This window comes from Grus americana, chromosome 2, assembly GCF_028858705.1.
Source record: "Grus americana isolate bGruAme1 chromosome 2, bGruAme1.mat, whole genome shotgun sequence".
Lineage (NCBI taxonomy): Eukaryota > Metazoa > Chordata > Aves > Gruiformes > Gruidae > Grus > Grus americana.
In genome coordinates this window covers 52,218,159-52,241,916 of record NC_072853.1, presented here as the reverse complement: position 1 = coordinate 52,241,916, position 23,758 = coordinate 52,218,159, and the positions used below count along the sequence as shown (strand labels likewise).

Genomic DNA, 23,758 nt, shown 5'->3' with positions numbered 1-23,758 from the left:
ACATTCTGCATTAGGCTGCAATGTAGGCAGAAATCATATTGTTATTTGTGGCTTTTCACATGTCATTGTCTTTGTTAAAATGAAATATGGATTATTTAGTTCAAACTATTTCTACAAGTCTGTCTTCCATAGTGAACATATATGGCTTCCAAAAAATCAAAAGTAACTTTTCAGAGAAGAGAAATAAACAGTATTACAGTACAGAATAAGACTAAAATTGCTTTTTGTGATTCAACATCTTGTGTGTCTTTGTAGCTTTAATTGTTTAGCTGCTTCTGTAACCTTCTGAAAGTTTATTCTCTTAGAACAAGGCATTATTAATCTTTGCATGTTTGTTGTTATGTACCTTTCTAACAGACTTATTTTCAGAAATTGTGCTGTAGTAAGGAAATAGTCGAAGAAACTCCAGGTAATAAAGGTCAGAATGTTTTATTGAAAAAAGAAATGCTCACGCCTAAAAAGCCGTGTGAACACCATATGTAAAGATAAAGTTTCTAGTTTTGCTGATAGGCAAAGGAGAAATAAAATTCTGGAGTGATTGGTATTGAGATATGCAAGCAACAATTTTTTTCTTTAAATATTAAAGACACACAATAGTGGATCAGATTTGCTGAATCATTACTTACCAGTGTCATCATATTTTTTCTAATTTTAACTGTGGGTGATAAGTTTTGCATTTCATTCAAAAAAGCCCCACCAACTTTATTAAAAAGCTTTTGTTCAAAACAGTAATACCACTGTACAACAAATGTTTGTCAAACTGGTTACTTAATCTCACTGAAATACACTGGAATAAGCTTTGAAAACAGATTTAAAATATGACTGGCATATGTAAGAAAATGCTTGCGTCCTTTTAAGTGAGAGGAAGAAAGCAATTACAGCGCAGTTGTTTCCATGATCTGAAATGAACTCTGTGAGAGACAGCCAAAATACTTGGTGTGCATATATTTAGTTGTGAAATGAATGAAGGGGAGATAAATACTTTTTCTCCAATTCAGCGTTTCATAAATAGGTTTCTCTGGCCATCTTATTAGTGGCATCCGCAATGAAACTAGAGTTGTTGTGTTTTGAGGTTTTTAACACAAGAAGTGTGGGAGGTTTTTTCCTACCCCCTTTTTAAATTTTAGTTTTGAGGGATTTTATGTTTTAAGAGTAAGTTTTTCTTCTAGTTCGTTTGAGCTGTATCCTTGGTTTAAAAAAAAATACACTTCTGCTTCATTTCTATTAATAATAATAATTTAAAAAAAATAAATGGGGAGGGGGAAGACACCATAACAAACAAGCAATAAAAAATAAATCCCTGCATGATTGTATCTCTGATCACCTAAAAATGTTCTAATGTTTAAAAAATACCATGATCAACCAGTACCTCCTATTTTAGTTTCATCAAATTATTGGTCATTTTTTTACACTTTGTTTAGCTGCAGAGAAAATTGTTGCCTAACTAACAGATTTAGGAGGCTTAAGTGGTGTGGAAAATATATGTACCCTCAGAGAAGAGGTGAAAACTTGCTTATTTTAATTTTATGTGGCAGCAACATAAGATGTGGCTGAAATGTAAAAGATGGAGTCAAGCCTGGTTAAAATATACCTGAAAACTCTTTAAAATGATCAGCAGATCAAACTATCTTGAAAATGTTATTTTGTGGAAAATAATGAGAACAATACTTGTACCTACCTACCTTTATTTAAATAATGGTAATGTAAAAATCCTATAAACTAGATTTTATCAGTAAACAGCTTGAGAAGTAAGCCACCTTTGGCCCAAAATCGTATTGCAAAAAAGGACAGGATCTAGGCTGCTAAAATATGCGCAGGCATCTGGACCTTTAAAACTATCCAAGGACACATTTGTAATTTGTCTTGGGTAGAATTGCAATTACAAGTGATGGATAATAGAGGATACATAGGGTTAATAACTTAGTCTGGGAAACCGTAAGGCTTTGTTTTTGTGAATATGACGACTTGAGTTAAATTGATGGAATCTGTATTTTTTTTGATTAATTTATATTAATTCCTTTAAAGACTGGGAAAACATCACATTCCTTTAGTCTGTGAAAGTAAAGGTGATGCATAAATCTTCGGTATTTTAGTGCTCATTTTTGCTTCGCTACATTTTAATTAACTTTGGACTGCTGTCCTGAAGATACCAACCTACTAAGGCCCGTAGGGTATGTCTTTGTAGTATAGTACTTCAACAAATAATGATTTTTTTTTTTCCAGTTGTATAAACTGAAAAGAACAAAAATTTCACTTGCAGGATTTTAGATGTTTTTCATATTTGATAAAGTTGGTTGGACAGCAACTTCATTGAAATTTTACCATTTGTTACTTTATGCTTTGAGAATGGTTTAAAACATGAAACAAACTTTTTACTGATATGGTGAAATTCTGAACGCCAACGTTAAGCTGTTGTAATAACTAAAACAATTTTTGTCAGTTTTCTTTAGCTGTTTCTTGATAGACTATTGAAAATGCATGTAGTGAACAATCTTGATAGTACACAAAGCCCTACACATTTTAGGTATCAATCTGAAAAACATTACTGTGTTCAAGTGCTATAAGCGGTGAACCTCATTTCTTTAAATAATTTTGAGGTTTTTCATCCAGCACATTGCGATGATTGTACAGCTGGGAGGAGGAGAAATTTTCTGATAGTACAGCCCCCCCCCCCCCCCAAAAAAAAAGTAATTTCAATTGCTGTATTACAGATGCAGTGTTCCTTGGTCTAGGGTACTTTTTATTCTAAATAACTATATTATTCCCCAGGCTAATTTAGTGTAATTTATTTTAATATAGGTATCTTTCATACCCTTAAAATGCTTTTAAGATTCAAATGATGCTACCACCTAAATCCTAACTTAAGCTAAAGAAACTCTAAATGGAAGTCAGTTAGGTGTTTGCAGCTTCAAAGATAGCTCAGTAATTACAGTTATTTAGATGATATTTATACCATTTGTGTGGATTACACAGTGTTCTCCCTCACAGGTGAATTGGCTGGGACTGGCTTGTGTTGATGCATCTTAAGGCTAGCACACTCCAGAGGAAGCTTGTTGCAGCTGTGCTAGGCACTAGGACATAATGTTTATTTTTGTGCACGGATTTTTGTGGAGTTTTTTCATTCTGCGTGCCTGAAATGTTGCAGACTACCAGAGAAGTCTCATGGGATGCAATATTGGTGTTTTTAAAGCACATAGCACACAGAAGCGTTTTAGAACTCAATAATGTTGATGACTGTTCCAGGTGGAAGAGCCAGTCTTGGCATAGTGTATATTCACAGCAAGTGAAGCAAACTATCCTGTTAGCTGTGTTTGATTTTTCCTCTTGGAGACACAATAGCTGTTTCATTCAGGAACAGCTCAGAGCCCATGTGGTGCAAGTGTGGATGGTAAGAGAACTCTTGTCCCAGCAAGTAAGAAAGGCCTACAGCAAATTGTTTGGTGTAGGCATGCCTTAAATGTCTACTCTGCCAACCTCGGAGCAAATCAGCTCTCGCTGGGCGTTGTGCTACCTTGGCTGGATTACTGACATGGTCCAAGGTACTAGGACTGAAGCTAGATAAAATCTCTGCTTTGTTTCAGCCAATGCTTTAATCGAGATGCAGAAAAATGGTCAGAATTCATAAACAAAAATGTTCTGTGATCTGAACACCACAAAACAATTTCTCCCCATAACTTACTGGTTTTCCTGGTATGAGATCTTTCAAGCTGTGCTATTTTTACCTGATTATAGGGAAGAATGCAGGACCATGAGTAGCTGTGAATTCATGAAGTGACCTTCAAGAGTCTCATAACACCTCAGTAATACTTATTGATATAAGAACTCCTAACTAGGAAAAAACATATAGACTGGGGTTTAAAAAAAAAGGCTTTCCTAGGAAACTGGGTGACTGTATGATGAGAAGGATAATCTTGCAGTTATCAAGGCAAGGTAAAGTCTTTTAATACATACTTCACGTGCTGCATGACATGGACCCAAACCAAGCCTTTTTCTTCACAAGTCACCTTTGAGGGCTGGGGGAAATAACTAGAGGGGTTTTGAAAACTCTTTTCTTCGTTGTTCAGACTTCAAGATACGCAACCTTTAGGGCTACAGTGACACGTATCTGGTATTTTAAATTTATTCCTGTATTCTGTTGTGTCTAAAATAGCACATCTAGTTCTTTAAATAGGAAATGGTTGTTAATTCCACCAAAATTACTTAATTTTGGGTGGTGATACTTGACACTCAGCTTTTAGAAGACCAGCTGCAGGAATACACTGTACAAACTGAAAGTGACGTAGAAAGATGTACATCAGTCAAGTTGGGCGTTTAAACCAGTTAATGGGAAAGAGGTCCATACAAAGTCCTGCCTCCATCCTAGTGTTGAAGCCTTTATAATTCTGGAATTCAGCACTTAAAACTCCTTGAATTGGAGCTGTCCCAGCTGTGCCAAAGCTATTCCTTTGAATATAGTCTAGTGTAGTTTGCTGAGGGATTCTTAGTGGTGCCAGCAGTTTTGTGTTGTATGTAGTCTGCATTATACTTATGCATTTTGTCTGATCAAGCTTTAATACAAAATTATGTTGGAGCAGGCCCAGAATGCTCCAGAGTAGATGAATCCTTTCCTTGCTGGGCTGTGGTAGTTAGTCTTCTCTATTTTTCTAGCTGGCCCTGTGAATTGTGCCTAATAGATACACTAATCCAGAAATACAGTAATAGTTATAAAAGGGTGAAGGAGTATTACATGATTAGGACAGCATGAAAGGTATGTGAGTTTAAATCCCTCCAGGCTGAGGCAGCAACTAAAATCAAGTCTGTCTTGGGCAGGTGCTTTATGCACTAGACTAAAAGTAAATGTGCATTCACCACACTGCCCAACTATGTTTTCAGTCCAGGTATGGTGGTGGTAGTATTTTGTCTGAACTCAGCAATTTTAGTATACTTCGAGTGTATTCTGAATATACCTACCGGGACTTGGCCCTTTACAGTGCTTACATAGGATGACAGCCATTTCACAAGTGAGTATAGATGTGCCGAAGATTGAATGCTTCAATAGCTGAACTATTCCTTGCTGAATTTTTGTTCCTTAAAGTTGAGTATAGCTGACTGAAAATTAAGCAAACATACAATTGTTTTGATTTTAGTTCTAGAGATGCTTCCTTGGGCTTCCAGATTTATACATCTCTGTGTGTGTGTATGTGCATGTGTACATGTCAAGTAGTTTTCCTTTAGCCGGACTATTCCTAACTGTTTAGAGAGTCTTAAGTTGTTTATGTATTTGTTTTCTTTCAGTTAATAATGGGACTCGGCACTCAGGGAGCAGAGAAGAAGAGTGCAGCATCTATTGCCTGCTTCCTGGCAGCCAACGGAGCTGACCTCAGCATTCGTAATAAGAAGGGTCAGTCTCCTCTTGACCTCTGCCCTGATCCTAGTCTCTGCAAAGCGTTGGCCAAATGTCACAAAGAAAAAGTCAGGTTTGTATATTCATAAAATATGCAGTTTCCAAATCTCTGCTTTCCATAGATTAACTGGTGTATTTAAAACATTGTGCCTTTATTAGCAATAGTGTTAAAACTTACAAGATTTTTCTTTACTTCCGATTAATTCCTTACGTTCTATGGTACATTGAATGCTATTTACAAAGACATTAGTTGAAACTTAACACAAGTCTACAGGACTTTCATACATGTTAATGTGGGAGAGAGGAGAATGGGAAGGTGGCAATGTGCAGTGGAGGCTGGTAGAACTTCAGACCATCCCAGAAGTGGGGCAGGATCACTGAAAGAATAACTAAGCATTGGGATAGGTTATCCAGGGAGGCTGTGAAATCTCTGTCCGTCCATGGGCAAAGGCCAGTATAACCTGGTGTGAATTCGGTGTTGACTCTGCTTTAAGTGGGTGACCCCCTGAGTACATGTCAACCTGAATATGAAGGAGGAGGGAGTAGGTCTGATGTCCCAGAAGTACTTCTCTAGGAATTGTCATTTCAGTGAAATGTCATGTTATCAAGTGCATGCAGTATGAGACGTTTCAGCTTGCTACTTGTCTTAGTTGTGTTCCCACCATTGGCTTACATGATTCTCATCCTTAATTCCTGTGTGGAAATCAAAAATGTACTTTCAAAATGTCAATAAGAGAGACTGTTTTTGTTGATGCTGTCCTGGTGTGTAAGGTGCTTATTTTCTTCAGAGTCTTTCTATCTGTGTCTGTCTCTGCCTTATCCCTGTGGCTGTTCTTTCTCACCCCCTTTTATGGGCTGGTGAGGGCTGGAGGAAGGAGCTGGTTATGTTCAACCTGCGCTCCCTCTGCTGGGTCAGCAGCAGCATAGGACAAAGATCCGAGGTGAATTCTCTATGAGAGTTGGGGCTTCTTGTACAAGCCTGCCATTTGCTAAGTATCGGAAGTATATTCCAGATGAAGGTGTTAAGATGTGCAGTTCTGAATCTACAGGGGATATTTCTATTAATAAAGTAAACTCTTAGGAGGGGAGGGAAGGATTTTTTATGTTTGCAAGATGCTATTCTAACTTGTGTGGCCTGTTTCTGTGCAATGTCTTATCAGAGTGTGAGACCTTGCACTCTGATGTCAGCTGTACATTTGGGAAAATGCGGTTCAGATTGCTTTATGATGGTACGCTGATGCCTGAATGCATGGGAGTATATAGATAAACAGCTGATTGATGTGTATTTTAAATTAATAATTCTAAAAATTCTTAAAAATAAGTTTGACTGCAAGGTTTCTTTGTAGTGGTCAGGTTGGTTCCCGAAGTCCATCTATGATCAACAATGATTCTGAAACCTTAGAAGAATGTATGGTGTGTTCAGACATGAAGAGAGATACTCTGTTTGGGCCATGTGGACACATTGCCACGTGTTCTCTGTGCTCACCGCGGGTGAAAAAATGCCTCATCTGTAAAGAACAAGTTCAGTCTAGGACAAAGGTAAAAACTTTCAAAGTTTACTGGTTCACTTTGTTTTAATGAAAAAGTAAAAAAAAAAAAAGAGGTCAAGGAAAAGTGTAGTATATTTTAAACAGTATTTTGCCTTACAGGTGTCTCACTGGGTGAAATTAATTTTGCATCATAATGATATCTTGTCCCAAGATTGTATGTCACTCTTTTCTGTTTGCCTGTACTCATGTCCTACCTGCCCCTCATTCTTTCCCCACCTTGCAATGTCTTTATTGTTCAGGTCCTCAGAGTTCCTAATACAGTCACCTGAGGATGCTTTATTTAGATAGATTTATTTTTTCCGCCTATGGTATTTTTTTTCCATGTTAAGATAAATTACTGCTTTTCCTGAAGTATAATTTCCTTCACTTCTTCTGAATTCTTTTATTCCTTAAGACTGCTTGGAAAGATGATTTTTCTGTAAACTGAGTTAGTACATACTTGGTTTTGAAGTCAATAATTGCTTTCAGCTTTCACCTTTCACCTTCTCTTTCTTTGGAATCATGACTTTCATTATGCTGTCTTTCTCCTTCAGAGTATCAATGTTTTGTGCCCTGTTTTGGGGACCTAATCCCAGTAAGGTCCTCAGGTTTCTCAAATGGTTGCTCCCAAGTATTTGTGACTATCTGGTGCATCCCTATTGCTTTTCTCTTTGACTATTCTTTTATTCCCCATAATCACTGATTTTTGTCCTTCTGTTGCTTTTTGGCTGTTTAAAACCCAAAAAATTTCATGATCCACACACAGGTTTTCTGATCTGTAGAAAACCCACTCTATTCTTTATATATTTTTCCAAACAGATTTGACTAGTCCGCTTCTGTGGTATCTTTTTTCTCTGCCTTAGAGTGAATATAGGAATTGTAAATATGAATTTGTACTGGTTTTACTGTTCACTCTCTTATTTTTATTACTTATACCATTCATTATTCTGCCGTGCATATTTTCAAAGGCCAAATGTTAAAGTGTGAGCTCCTTTTCTCTAGAATTTCTTTATAGTCAGTGAAAAGGTTCTGCCACTGGGTGATTCAGAGCAGCAAAGTAAGGCTTCTGCTTCCACTCATCTATCTAAAGAAGCTGATCTATGGAAATCAGCTTTTCCAGGTGAAAGGTTACCTTTGTGGATAACCTTCCTTTGATTTCTTTTGCTAAATTAGATTGAGAGTGTGAAATATCTGTTCAATACATCTCTTATAATCTTCTAGATAAAAACTTACGGTAATATCTGTAAGGCTAAGAAATGAATGAACATGGACAACAGTTCTGTGAACTGGAAGAGGTAGTCCAGGCCAGTATGAATGGAGTGGTCTGTGGTGTCTGTGGTCACACTATACATACAGTTCATCACATTAAAGGGCTTGAGAAACCCTAACCCAGAATATTAAAACAGATTACTGTAAAAGTCTCTTATAAGTGAATTTAAGTGTATATGGTGGAACAAAGAAGGAGAAAAGAATAAAGAAAAAGAAACATATGCTGTCTTAGCTGCTTCTCTATGCCTGTCAGTGTACTGGGAATATAAATATTGCCAGCAAATATCTATTCTTAGAAGTCAGTGTGATAACTCATTTAAATTGCATTTTGAGGTGCTGAATTAGCTAAAATAACACTAGATGGTGCTTCTTAAAGTCCACATGCCTTGCAAAAGAGAGGGTGAAAGCAAATTAATGTAGAGAGCAGGAAATAAACTTTTCTCATATGTGTGTTTATTGTTTTTTACAGATTGAAGAATGCGTCGTATGTTCAGACAAAAAGGCAGCAGTGCTTTTCCAGCCTTGTGGTCATATGTGTGCTTGTGAGAGTAAGTAAACTTGACAGGAAGTTCTTTCTGAAGTAATCTTGAAACGGAACGTTTTATATCAGATTGCTAAAAGCTCATTAGTAATCTGACTTCAAGTCCAATTTACTTGATAGTCTGGTGTGATAGTCAGAATTTTGGCATTATTTGGCATGTTGGTAATGAAACAATTGGAGAACAAACGAAATTTTCAAAAATTTAGAAAGGAGGTGCTCTTCCATCTGAATTATTTAATTGTGAGTAGGCTTGCTCGGATTATAGAAACCTGCTATATATTGTTAAAACTTCTGAAGTAATTAGAATTAATTTTATTGCTTTGTTGCAGCTTTTTTGGGGCATTCAGATGTGCAAGTGGTGCTTTAAAAGAATATTGTAAATAAATATTTAATATGCTTCATTACTGATCTACAGATTTGCACAAGGGCTGTGTTTTTCCCTAAAAGATCCATCATATATCTTTGCAAAGAGCGCCAGTTCTTCTTCGCTCTGATTTACCTTGTGTAGCTAAAAAAGACATAGGAGATCTCCAGAAATTTTTTTTTGTTTTGAGAATACATGGATGAGAATGCAGCCATCACCTTGTCACCAGACATTTCAGGGCTTTGTTGAAGGGTCATTTGCCTAGAGAAGAGCAGTGTTTGTTCCTGAGCATCTACATAAGAGGGAAGGTAATAATATCCCTAAGTAACTGCTTACTTGGTCTCACTAAAGAAGTCTGGTTTCTTCCTCTGTTCTGGCTGAGAGATCTGACATTGAATCACTGACTTTATAGTTATCCTGGTCTGGCCTCTTTCATTGTCTGCAGTTGAAAGATGATGAGAGAAGTTTTTTTTTTATTAGTTTCCCAGGAAGAGGACAGCAAAAAGATTGATTGCTGTGGTGAATGATTTGAGCAGTGAAATGCACATCAAGTCTAAGCTTTAACACAGATAGCAAAAGGTTTAACAGATGTAGATGATTTCTTTCCAGATTATTTTCTGGACATCTTACTCAAGTCTTCAAATTTGTGTAGTTTATAGGATGCACTCTATTGATTCATGGTAACCTTCAGCATTTATGAGACATAATCATTTGCCTTTTGTAGAAGAATTGCAGCCTCCTTTCTAGGATTACATTGAAAGATACAGGTTTACTCTGTTAAGGGTAAGGACCCACACCTGTTTGCCCCTGGAGCATAAGGACAGTAAGTGACATCCTTTGTCCTAAGGGAAGAAGCAGGTAGTCAAGACATTCTTGGAAGTTCTGATCTCAAATGTATGTGGTTTTTACTTTTTTAACTTCTGTAATTCTTGTGGAATAGACGTCCATTTGGAGAAAGATGAACCTGCTTGCTTGAAATATGTTAAAAGAAAATAATAGGTTTGCTTTGAATCCCAATCAAGATGTTTATAGATGTGATTTGCAGAAAATTATGTGAAGATGAACACAAGTAGTTATTTGTATTATAAGCATCTATTATGGCATTGCTATATAGTTACTGTGAATAAACAAACTTATGGATAGGAAGGAATAAAAATGAAATGGCACAATTCAGAGTTGATTTATTTCTCTGTCCTATCAGATTGTGCAAGCTTGATGAAGAAATGTGTACAGTGTCGGGCAGTTGTTGAGCGAAGAGTGCCTTTCATAATGTGCTGCGGAGGGAAAGGTACAGAAGATACCACTGATGATATTTGTGAGTGACTCCAAAACCATACTCTTTCACATTCCACCATCAACTTCTTATTCTCATTCTTTAAAACAAAGTAAATCTTTCCTTTTTAAAGAAAAGTTTAATACAACCAGTGTTAAGCCAGGATTTCATTTGCTGTTTGCACTACTTTCTACACTGGTAGAAGCAGATGTGGTGGTAACACCAGTCATTACACTAAAGGATTGCTTCCAGCATCCTGAGTAGAAGCTGAAACATGTATGACTACTTGGCCACTTATTAATATCCTATGAAGCAAGAGCTGAAAATTGTCTGTAATTGTGCAAATAAGCAAATAAACGTGTGTGTGTGGTTTGTTGTTTTGTTTTGTTTTTTTACTTCTGGAACTGACTGATCAAGCAATGGTAAATATTTTGCATCTAGGTACAAGCAACTTTCATGACAGATAGTTCAGTTTTACATAGAATCACAGAATGGTTTGGGTTGGAAGGGACCTCAAAGACCATCTAGTTCCAACCCCCCTGCCATGGGCAGGGACACCCTCCACTAGACCAGATTGCCCAAAGCCTCATCCAACCTGGCCTTGAACACTGCCAGGGATGTGGCTCCCACAACCTCTCTGGGCAACCTGTTCCATCTCCTGCTTTGACTAGTTTTCTAAACCTCTTGTGACTTCTCTGAATAATTTCTATGAATCATTTGTATTTACTCTGTGTGTGTATGTGTGGTATGCAGTGTTCGAATTGAGTTTATGTGAATCATAATATTAGGTCATTCTTGTTATACTGTTCCTAAACAGATAAATATAAGAAGAATCCTTATAATCAGGTTTTTAATACTCATATTGGAAATTTAAAATTTGTCATTTTGCAATATTTCTCAATTTTTCTGTTTCTTATAGTAACATTGCTTCCTGTATCAGTCAAATTCAGCAATATGAATCTGAGTTTGTTCAAATTTTGAGGAAACTACTTCGAAAACACTTGTAAAGTTTTGAGTGCCAGATAGAATTGGCTGTGTAGATAAAAAGCCTTTTCAGTGTGAAAGGATTTGGCTTTATTTTTTACATGTGCAAAAAAACTTACTCAGGAAACTCACTGACAAAGAACTCTGAGAACATTAAGGGGCCACAGGCATTTTGAGCATCATTATTGAGGAAATATTTGTCAAAGAAGTGTTGCCACTGAACTCAGACAAGTTCTTTATGAATTGAGCTGCAGTGATGTAGTAAATTTTAATTAGATTATCAAATATGTTTGACTAACATTATTTCAGACAATTGAAAAATTGTAGTTAGTACACTGGAAATAATTATTCCTGTTTCATTAGATTGGTGCATAATCACATATATTTATTTTCTCTAAATTACAGCAAGTGGAAACATTCCAGTTTTGCAGAAAGACAAAGACAACACCAATGTCAATGCGGATGTACAGAAGCTGCAGCAACAGTTACAAGACATCAAGGAACAGGTAAAAGTGCTGGATAAAAATTTTAGGGACCACTAAAATAATTGAAAAAGCCAAGGCATCTTTTATTTAAAACAAAATGTCATGTTGAAATGCTTCAGTTCTTAAATTTTAGTTAAATAACCAATATTTTTGGGGTGTGATGTGGCTTGTATGTCTTCTATGTACAGGTTTAAAAAAAAAATTAAAAAATCCAGTGGCTATGTTTGATAATCCATCTATTAGAGCATCTGTGTTGATGTGAGTAAAAAAGGATGACTTGCCCAGTCAGTATGTTCTCTGCCTGTTTAGCTAACCTGAGTCTATAGGTACAACAGAAGCTGTTTTCACAGAACAGTAATATACGTAGATTTTCTTCACTATTCTCTGTCTACCTGAATCTTTACTTGTCTGTTCATGAATTGCCTTTGAACAATGGCTGGTAGTTTCCTGTCGTATGAAGGCTGTAGTTTATGTACTCTTCAGAAAATTGTGTGGTTGTAAAATTAAAACCTTTGAAAGTACTGTACATATAACTTACATTCCAAATATTCAAATTACAAGGTTTGTCTTTTGTAATGATGCATTTATACAATTTATATTTGTATAAATTTATACAAATTGACTGTAGATTGTATTGATTATTCATTGGTTAAGTTACATGCAATTTGGAAACCTAATGAAAACAAATTAATGTTTCAGAGAACTGAGTTACCTATTTAAATTTGTAACATCTCTAAGTCTAGTTCCATTAGAAGTGCTCAAGTAGTTGTCCACATGCAGAACTTTCCTGGGTTAAATTACTAAATTGTTTCCTTGCTTTTCCACCTGAACAAAGGAAAACTTGATTTTGAGATCTTTCAGCAGTAAAGGACCTGGGGTATCTGTCTATTGTATGAACTTACTCTCTTAGAACACTCATAAAGTGATTTTTGTCTTCCCTATGTATAATACAATTGAAAGAAACTTTTCATGGATACAGGAAACAGAGAAATGTTCTTAATGTATTACTTGCCTTTTCCTCTTGTAGACTTAGAGCAGTCAGTAATACATCAGGGATGGCAGCATCACATCTAGCCCTGGTAGTTGTTGCTGTCGGCTGTTAACGTGCATGAAAGCTAAGGCTGAAGTGTTTCGGTTGCTGGTTGTAGGCCCCATATCTCTAAATGCCTTAAATTTGGGGGCTGATATACTGTCGAGTTTTAACCTCAGTGGCATGTCTATGAAGAGCTGTTTCTGTCATATGGAGACTTGGCCAACACCCCAGTAACAGAAATTCAAATATCCAATTCAAAACAGATTCTTCGTAGTTTTTGTCTGCAAAAGAACATGCAGATTAAAAATTGTCATTTGAAAAGTGCATGTCTGTCTTGATGGTAACATCTGGAGTTTCTAGGTATCTCTGATGTCTTAGATCTACTGTTTAGCTTCTGTTTTACTTTTTAATATTGAATGAAAAGAATAAGGTTACTGCTTTGGCATTTAAAATGATATATGCAAAACATGCAGATGAATGCTTAAATACAAGTAATCTATTTTCTTCAGACGTATTTTTTTTCTTTTCTGGTTACTTTATTTTAGGAGTTTATAAAAGATTGGAGTTCTATTTGGATATACTAATACTCATATATAGGAACGTGAAAGGAAAACTACTTTGTTACAGTTTTTCTTCTTTATTAGATGTGATCTCAGGGGTTTTTTTCAGTTTTCCTAAGGTGCTCTTTTATTCTTAACAATTTTGCCTTACCTTTGGGATTTCCTAGCCAGAAGCTTTCTAATATCAGAAAGTTATGCTGTCTTAGGGAAGAGAGAATAATTACTTCATACATGCCATTTTCTACTTGTATTTTCTGCTTTTCATGTTTGCAGTAGTAAGAAAGGTCTACTACTGGAATGCTTTGAGAAATTTAAGTGCACTCTCTTGCTTTGAAATGCCCTTTTGTCCAATAATTTATTTTAAATCAGTATAAAACTGAAGATTGTTCAATGCCTCTGACTAGAAAGAGGTGGTTCTGGTCATTCTTGCATGCATCTTGGCTTGAGAGTCTTTCATGTTTTCCTTAGTGTATTTTTCTACTTTGTCTTGTGACAAGGCAAGTTGTGTATCACACTTGGCAGTAGCAAGTTGGATTTGATTAAAATTAGTCATCTAATCTTTTAAATTTGTGCTTGAAATGACGCACAGCATTCCACTGTAATTGTGTATTTTTTTTATTTGTGCTTTAACAGTTCAGTCTTCATATTGCATTGATATTTTTGTACTTAAAATTAATTTGTTCTCTTTCAGCAGGTATAATCCTATGTTTCAACTCATACCTTCAATGATAATCTAATATGTTAGTGCAGCAAGCTTTTAAAACCATTTCTGGTGCCAAGCAGAAGTGATGCTGATGTCAACAGAATCTCCCACATCTGATGACCACACCATTCTTCAGGGATTCCCTGAATGTGAACCCTTTTGACTGTAATTGCAATACCTTCACTCCATTTCATACATAATCACCATCATCTGTCTAATATCTTATGTATGTTCCTTCACCATACTTACATCACTTTTTTTTCTCCTTAAAAATAAATTTATTTTGTCACTGTGCACCTGTATATTGTTGGAAAGACTATTTTTGTTAATGAGGAATTGATATTTCAAGCAGTTTAAAACACCTTGTTAGTGGTAAAAATTGATTTGAATTGCAAACCCTGTTATACTTAAAGGTACAATGAGCACATTTTCAGACTACTTTTACTTTTTCTTTGGATAAGATAATTCTCACATAGAACAGGTATAGTGCCTTTTTATACCATTTGTTTTCCTTTGAAAGATGAGAGTCAAATGATTCACGCAGATAAAAATAAAAGTAGAGTGTGGTTTCACGCAGAGAATGTTCTAATAGTACAATAGAAACAGATAATGCTTATCTCCTGCTGTTGTGGCACAAATTGGGTATAAGGCATGCAGTGAACTTTCTTCCACTGTAAAAGTGTATATAAGCTGGTGATCAAGTAATGAATGCTCCTTGAAAGTTGGATATAACTCGGTTATTTCGGCTTGTATCCCACTGGGAAACTGCTGAACTAATTGAGAAAATCCTTGTCAGAATAGAATTGCCTAGCAGACAGGAGGTTTGGTTCCTGCCAGCTGTATTCTCCTACTGTATGCAGTAACTTAAAATAGTATCATATTAAGAAATTAAACAGCTAATGCATTTTAAATACTCTGCATTTCTACTAAGCAGAAGAAATTGGGCAATTTGGTAATACTGCATGCAATTGCAGAAAAGATCTTTAAAAAGAAAATGTTAGGATTTCTGTGCTTCGCTGAATGAAATAATCAAAAGTAATGGTGTTTGAACAGATTTTAATTTTTATTGTTTTTGAGTCCCTTGATGGGTGTTTTCATTTTCAAATGATGGTGTGGCATTTGGAGAGAACAGACCCTTCTAACTTCAGTAATTCTGACATACGTAGGCACAAAAGCAAATAATTAAGCTAAAAACGTAGAATAAAAGCTACAAATTTTTTCTCCAGAGTTAAGATTTGCTTTGTCAGTCCTTTATCAAACGACATCGTGTCAGTGCTGTCAGGTTACAGATATTTGTCTATATTCATTGGTAATAGCTTTTTCGTTGATATTTGAAGACTGTAGGTTACTGGAGGAAGAACGCTTTAATTGCCCCATTGGCATGTGTAGGTGATGACTTGATGTGAATGGAAAAATAAGCAGGACTGACTGACAGATAGTTGGTCTTTTGCAAATTTTCAGTTTGAGTGTGTTTTGTTACAGTATTGTGAAAATTCTGACAAAGCTGGAGCTCAGCATTTTTGGGAAGAGTGAAGGGAGATTTTTTAAACATAAATTGATTTTATCTGGAAGTTTTGCATTCCTGCCAGCCCATTGTACTGGTATCCTGGAGATTAAAATAGGCATTTGGCCAGATTCTATGCCAATTTAAACTCTGTATAAGCAGACTGATGGTGAATTTTTTTGGTCTTCAACTAAGCTGTGTACCCTAGGAAGTAATACCTATTGATCCCATAGAAAGTATGCTTTAAAGTTATATTGAGTAGGGTTCCTGCTATGGATTTTCTCTCTCATGAGATGAACAAACTCAAGTAAAACCACAATGATAAGTATGGAAACAAGTCACAGGTGCAAGGTGGTGATAAAATGAATTTGCATTTGAAATACGAGCCCTGTCCGTATTTCATATTATATATAAGCTCAACATTTACAAGTGTTGGATATGAGTAGTGTGTCTCACATGTGAGGACATCTTAGATTTGATTTGTTAGATTATAGAATGGTCTTAATTATCATCTGTTATAACATCTATTCATTTACTAACCTTCGATAAACTGTTATAAATTAAATCCTAATATGGCTGCAATATGTTTATGGTGAAGGAACATGCTTTACCAAAACTTCAATTTCTGTATGTGACAAAATGTGAAGGACGTTGTTCCTTAGTGGCTTGGTACAAATGAACTTTGCTGTTGAAGAGCTTTAGGAGATCTTTTTTGGGCATTGGCTGACACTTTAATGTTCAGCAATTAAAACTGATTTTAAAAGTTTGCTGTGCTACTGTTATGACTGAAGGTCACAGATTTATTAAATTGTTCTTCATTTGAAACTCGAGATGTTCTTGTGGTTGAAAAATCTAGGTAACTTCCATGAACAACAGCTGGAATTACTAGTATTGAATCTTTACATATAATATTGATTATGCATTGATTTATTACTTCTGCATGTATTCTGTGCTTGGTGTTTAAAAGTAAGTATATGAATGGCTAGGTAGCCTGGGAAGAAATTGGTAAATCATTACTTGAGCATTGCACGTGTGAAGCTGTTAGTGTTGTGTTTGTTCCTTGGAAGACTACATGACATAAAGGGCAATGTTGCTGAAGAATGTCTTAATGTTGCAAACTTGGGTAATGATAATGAAAATGTGATATCAGCCTCTTACTGGATAGCCTTACTTTAAAGGGATCATATTTGGAAAAAAAGCTACATTGTTTTTGTGTCATGATGGGAAAAGCCCAAATATTTTAAGTCAACGGGAAATAAAAATGTGATTTTTTTTAAAAAAAAATAGTCTTCAGCTTAGTGGCTGGGTTATGCTATGGCAATAATCTGCTGTGCTTAAGATGGCCTGTTTATTGTTGAATTTCAGTAACTTATGTATTGCATACTCAATACTGTATCACTACTGCCATTGACTATGTAACCTGTCAAAATCTTTTACAGACTATGTGTCCTGTCTGTTTGGACCGTCTGAAGAACATGATCTTTCTCTGTGGCCATGGAACATGTCAACTTTGTGGAGACCGAATGAGTGAATGCCCCATATGCCGCAAGGCAATTGAACGAAGGATCCTTTTGTATTAAGTAGTGGAACCAGTGTCTTTTTATTAGCTTATGATATAGTAAGGACATTTTGATGATTTAAATCTCTAAGTTTGAAAGGCAGTAAAGGGTTCTGATGAAAACATTTCTAATACTGTAGCACAGGTTCATTATATGGTAATTGTTTAAAGACTGTGAACACACCAAATAAGAGAACAGTATTTGAACAGTCAGCTTTTAGTGTTACTCTTAAAAAACATTTAAGCCTGAAGCTAATTTAAAGCAGTCTTTTTTCACTTTCTTTCTGTTGTCTTCTTCCCCTTAAAGTGTAAAGGGACAATCTTATTTTGGTTTCATTCATGTTTTTTAATGTATGTATCAAGTGTCAAGTGATGTAAGGGGGTTTTTTTATAATGTCAGTTAATATTAAATATAAATATTTAGGATTTTTTTGTTTTATGCTTTTCTGGAGAATGGTCAAATTTCCTGTGACAGTTATGATTCACAGTAATTTCTGTCTTGAAATATACAATAATGCAAAATCAATACGAAGTGTATGCACAGTAGAAATAAATATACTGTTCCTACAAGATCAGGCCTCAAAATACAATGTTAAGGTAAATCTAACTTTATTGTGCCCTTTGTTGCTGAGGATGGGTTGGGAAGGAAACAGTAAAAAGACAAATCTGGTTTAGAAATATTATGTTCCCAAAACTGCACTTTAATCTAACAGGTTCAAGCTAACTTAAATAGTGAACTTCTTAGTTCTGCTAGCCACACGATTTTGTATGCAATTGCTTTTAACTTGACTGGAAGGGAAGACATTGGTGCAGTGGGTCAGTTACCCATTTCAGATGAAAGAATTTGATCAGTTGTAGAGGAACATATATTTATACACACACATATGGGGCCATTTAAAATTCTGGGTCTATGAATTGAAAAAAATAGAGATTTTGTAAGATTTCCTCTCTTAAATTAGTTTTATTGTCTCCAGGCAAACATTGTCAACAGCAAATGAGAAGATTTAATATTACTTATTCATCTAAGCTGGATGTTAACACCAGAACTTATCTATGAACATTAACAGGTAATACTGCAAATGAAGATATTGCTGACATAGCAGTGAATTCTGTGAGCTATGCCTAGATGAGTTGAAGTTGGCTGAAGAGAGGTAGCTGTCACTTGTGACATAAAGAGGTGTTCCTGACCCTGAAAGCGCTACTGTCAGGAACTGCAAACTTTTAATGTTTTGATAACAAGTACATCCTTCCATCTTTTTCGATGGAAGAAAGTATGCTGATTTAAATATCGCTTGTAGCTAAAAGGAATGTGTGCTTACTCCTAAGTTATTCAACAGTTTTCTGAGTGCAGTTTATGTAGCCCTTTGCCATTCTGAAGACTTCATTTGTGCTCTTGCAGAACAATAATGAAATCCATGCTGGAGTCGCTTAGGTGCCTTACTTGCAGCTAAGATTAATTTCTCATTTAATTATCATTGTGTATGTCAAAATGTGGCAAAAGGGATAGTTGAGGGGAAGATCCAAGTAAGGGTAAAGACATAAAATTGTGATCCTTTCAGAAAATCAATCTTAGTCTTTTGAAGCTTATGTTGACGTGCCTGAATTGTGCAAACATTGGCAAAAGCCTCAGAAGAATGTTGTTAGTAAACTGTAAAGATAGGTGAACTTTTAACCAGTAAGTTTTACAGTGATATATTGGAAAAATATACGTAGAGTGGCTTTCAACATAGCAAAAGGATGTAATACACAGCCCTTCTAGAGCCATCTTTAATCCTAATACAAAATTGCAAATGTTCATCATTCTTTTTAGTAATTTTTCACTGGACACAATCTCAATCTGGAGTCAATACAGTAGTCTGTTTTCTTTTGTATACTAGTAGTCATCTGTTCTCAGATAATCTGTATCTGTCTTTTTGGCCAAATGAAATAGCCCTCCCTTTTCTTACTTCTTGGGTCCGTATTCTAAAATAGCAAGATTTCTAGAGGCTTTGGAAAGTTTTTGATATAAGGCTGGGTTTGGGTTTTTTTTGCTTCAGCATTTTACTGTCTCCACTTAAGCTCTGAGTGCACCTGAGTGTTTGCTGCAATTTTTATTTGGCCAATATGCATGTCACTAAGTCTGATTTTTTTTTTGTGTGTGTGTGTAGCATGGTTGACAGTTGACCTTTCTTCAGTAGGCTTCAGTTTCCTGTCAGTCTTCCTCTAAAAATAATTTTATAAAATCCATTCTGAGTTTTATCCTGCAGTGCATCAGATCTGTACCTCAGTTTCCTCTGGCTCTGGTAGACATATTTTGGATGTTGTGTCCTATTTCTTCTTCAAGGGGACCTCTATAAACTGTTGTCAGCACAAAGGCAGGGTGGATTTCTCCTTGATAATGCAGCTCCAAACTGAAACCTCAATATAGCAGTTGGCATTTTCCTAATTATTTTTCACTGGAACAAGCCAGAATTACTTGAAAGTATTTCAGCTCTGCATCAGTTGAATAATTCAGCTGAGTAAGAACAGATCTAAAGCATCCTGGGTGGGAAACTGGAGTTGAATATCAAATAGTCCTTGTGTGCAGGAGGCACAGATTGTAGCATAGATAGGTAAGTGCTCTGTTAGGCTTGTACTTGTCAACAGAGAAGCTGTAAGTTACTTTATAACACTCTTAATACTTGGATGCTATCATGGTTCTGTGGAAGTAGAGATAATGACTTGAAGGCATTGCTATAGGAGCAGCTGTAGTCTTCTATACTGTAGCCACACCAGATGTATGTGACTGCATACGAGTTTGTGATTGGACTCATTGGGCAATGTGTGCCAGTTGAAATTAAAGTATGCCAATGTTGGGGATTCAACTTGATGCTATCGTGGTGCCACGAGAAACAGCTGAATTAGAGAAACTAGGCAAGCTGACATACTTAAAATATTAATCCAGGCCTCTTATTAACAGGGGAAAGAGCTGTGTCTTACTGGGAAGGCTACACAGTGCTTGCCTTTCAAAAAACTTGAGGAAAAATGGTTGCAAATCCAGTATAATTCTGATGGGTTCTGATGTAGAAGGTGAACTAGTGTTGCTGAGGAAGCTAGTGAGTTCATTCACTCAATTTAGCCTGGTATCATCTGTGCAGCGTTCGCAGAGTGCAAATGTTTCTTTGGATAACACTTAAATAATCAAAGGATGAAAACCAGAAGCTCAGTTGGAAGCCAGAGAGGATCATAACAAGTAGGAGAGTTGAGGATATGTCATTGTGCCTCTGTCTTCAGCAAAAGATGAAAGTGTAAATCTCATTATCATCACTATTATTAGGGAGCAAAGTGAAAACGAAAGAAAAATCAGTAAGGTGTTTAATATACTGTAATATCGTAAAATGTAAGATTTGCAAACTTTGTTTAGTATGATTAGCCCCCAGTATTTAATAGCAGTTTTGAAATTAAATTGGATGAAATACCTCAGTTTGTTTCTTGGAACAATCAAGATGACACCTACTAATATATGTTGTTCAGATGTGAGGTATGCTCAGATGTTTAAGTTAAACACTTTTCATTTTTTCAATTTAGTAAAATACACAAATGGTCACATCAGTACACAGTGATTTAAAGTACGAAGACAACCTAAGAGGCTAACAGAATATGCTAAATAGTTGTAGCTTGTTAACTTTTGTATAACTATGACTTTTTTTTCCCCAAGCCCACTATTGCTTACTGTAACTATACCCCAAGCTCATATGGCACTTCTCAAAATTTGGGTGGTTATTACCTACTTTCCATTTGTTGAAATACTGTGCACTTCTACATTGGGGTTTGGAGAAATCCTTTTTTGCTGAAGTTGATACTGAAAATTAGTCTGGCAAGAGAATAAACAAGTTACTTTGTAAATGTGAAAGTTTGATTAGGAGGTGGTGTTCTTAACTTGGACTGGGTGAGGATATAGCAGCTTTGCACAAGTACTTGTGCCTTGTTAGCATAGTCTTACAATCGGTGTTTTAGCTTCTTTAAAGACATGAAATGGTCTTTAAAAATAATCTGATTTAAGTCCTTATTGTGTAGATATTTTCTAGAGATGAAGTTTTATGTATGCCTAATTATTTTTAGCAGTATTAATTGCAAAATTGCAGTTTGTATAAACACTAAATTGTTTGAAGAAGCTTCTTTGAGCTACTGATCTAAGCTTCCTCTACAAAATTAAATGTCAGAAACTTAATTTTACTCATCCAATAGCAACTGGTGAACCGAAGAAACTGTCCTGGTCTTTGTGCTGCATGGGTCAAGTTTTCACTTTAAAAAACCCCAACAACACTACAGCCTAACTTTTAGCAGTGCTACCTCCTTTCTGTCAAAGTATTGAATGCTTCTCTAGTTGTTCTTTGTCTTTGGGAAGGGATGGGGAACATAGCAGTTTTGGTTTGCTTCATCAGCTTTGATGTCTGAATGCATTGCGAAGGTTGGTTTCTTTTATTGGCACAATAAAAGTGTGTGATTTGCCATAATGTGCATTGGATATTATTCTTGCGTAAGTTGCTGGAATTCGTACTATTGTCTTTTGATGCATTTCATAACTTGTTTGTGTTGACAAAGCAAAACTGTTAGCCACAGAAGTTTTAGTACGTGCCATTTTTATAGCTAAGCCTGTGGTGAATAAGAAAGTTCTGACTCAGGGCTTTTTAACAGCTTAAACACATTCACAATATTCTTCAGCACATCTTGGAGAATAATAGAGATTTAATGACAGTACAGTGCCTTGATAGAACTATTGAATGGGCAGCAGCCATAGAGTCCTTACAGAATGCAGGTATCTTTTGAATCTAGTTATGAGTTGATTTTAATATAATTGTAATACCCCTGCCATGGATTTATAAACTTGTATAGACTTTCTGTAAAGGAAAATCAGCAAATTTAGGTATTGTTAAACTTTCCAAAAGCTGTTTGATTGTTGCATCAGTCATGGGGGTCTGAAGGGCATAGCATTCAAATTTACAGAAGCAGCATTTGTGGCAAAGACAGCTGATAAAATGTTCTGTATGTGACATTTTTAGTGTGAGGGGGAGAGGTCATTGTATAAACAAACGTGTAAAAATAACTGCTTCGCTCTGGCCCGCTAAGTCTTTTGTAAGAGAGAGAAAAATAATCAGCAACAAATCTGTATGTTTGCATGCCATTTTATAGTTACAAAAATTTAAGTCTCATCTTGAGCTTCTAGGAAATATTTTCTTTGTCCCAAGCTTAGTGTCTTTATGAATGTAAACTGTTCGTATTGGAAAACAGGTTTTACTGAACCACAGGAACATTTTAGTTTTTGTTAAAACCAACTTTGTAATTTCAGTAAATTGTAGATTTTAACATGACTGTTTATTGGAGAAATTTAAGGTTGTCTGTGTGAACGTAGTGGATTTCTGTATGCGGATAGCATTATATAATTGTTTTCATTAAAACTGCTTAGCAAGGTCTAAGCTTTTCAAAGGAAATGCTATGTACTGTATGGTTAATAAAACATTATATAAGATGTATACTGACTTTTTCAGAAGCTTTGATTTAAAAGTGTAATTGGACTGAAGTAGTACTGATACGTGCACACACATCACTGGGAAAGGAGTGGTGGCTCATTTGACTTCCTCCTCCTTAATTGTAATGATGTTAGATGTCACCACGGAATTAGAAAATGGTATACCTGAATGAATGTTTGGTAACTCTGTTAGTTGTTGACATACAATGTTTAAAAGTGCACCAGACTTTATTTATTGAGAAAGTTTGCAATCCAAACTTCAAAAAATTCTGGGTCTCTATAATGTATCCCTGAAGAGTGAGTTTATTAGTAACATCAGAAATGTTATGTGCCTTTGAATCTCCCAGATACTGAAATACAGTTTGAGCAGCACAGTAGAAGTACAAACAGTGGATTATGTTGTAACAACAAAAAGGTTGATTTGAAATTTTTATCTATCACATATGTGCAAATTTTTCTGTAAATGTGCAGTTCATAATACTGATTAGAGCTGCTGTTAAGTTTATGTTAGGCTCTGGGTTTACTTATAATTGAATAGCCTTTACAGATCTGGCTACGTGAATGTGATCATTTAAAAATCTCCAGCCAGATAAGGTAACTCCCGTATTCTGAGACAACAGTTGCTGCATCATCGTTTATACTTTTAGGATTCAATTTAATGGATGCATTCAAAAATATGTATGTATGTAATGAAGGGCAACAAAACCAACCAGACTTTAATGGCTTAGTGTTTTAATTTATCATAGTGTACAGGTGAAAAATGAATTGACAGAATAAAGTTTGTCGCTCTCTTTCTCAGTTTCTTTTCATTGTTCAAGATTTCTTCAACTTCAGTTTATACGACAGGTCTATATGAAAACATAATATTTTCAGATACCTTTTTTAAACTTTTTGCTTGAAAACAATTGATGCAAATTGTCAAAATACATTTCAAATAGCCACTTGTTCTTTGCTTTGGGACTTACAAGCCATTCGCATACTTCATAGCTGTTCACTGGAAGTGGTGGGAACAGCGTTGGCATAGGCTTAAGACTCAGTCTCTGTGGTCTCCAGGGTTTCGCCCCCAAATGTTGGTCACAATGGA

General features: G+C 35.7%; 1 protein-coding gene across 4 annotated transcripts in view; it reads left to right on the top strand.

Annotated features, from left to right (window-relative positions):
• Positions 1-23,467, top strand: part of MIB1 (MIB E3 ubiquitin protein ligase 1) — a 90,919-nt gene extending 67,452 nt beyond the window's left edge. For 2 of the 4 annotated variants that reach the window (XM_054815297.1, XM_054815296.1), the window contains exons 16-21: positions 5,275-5,456; positions 6,730-6,922; positions 8,651-8,729; positions 10,288-10,401; positions 11,749-11,849; positions 17,068-23,467. In XM_054815297.1, coding sequence (XP_054671272.1) covers positions 5,275-5,456; positions 6,730-6,922; positions 8,651-8,729; positions 10,288-10,401; positions 11,749-11,849; positions 17,068-17,208 — 810 coding nt within the window. In that variant the 3' untranslated portion in view covers positions 17,209-23,467. Of the gene's footprint in view, positions 1-5,274; positions 5,457-6,729; positions 6,923-8,650; positions 8,730-10,287; positions 10,402-11,748; positions 11,850-14,112; positions 17,032-17,067 lie in introns of those variants that run through there. The other 2 variants (XM_054815300.1, XM_054815298.1) reach the window with 2 other exon arrangements.
• Positions 23,468-23,758: the final 291 nt, after the last annotated feature.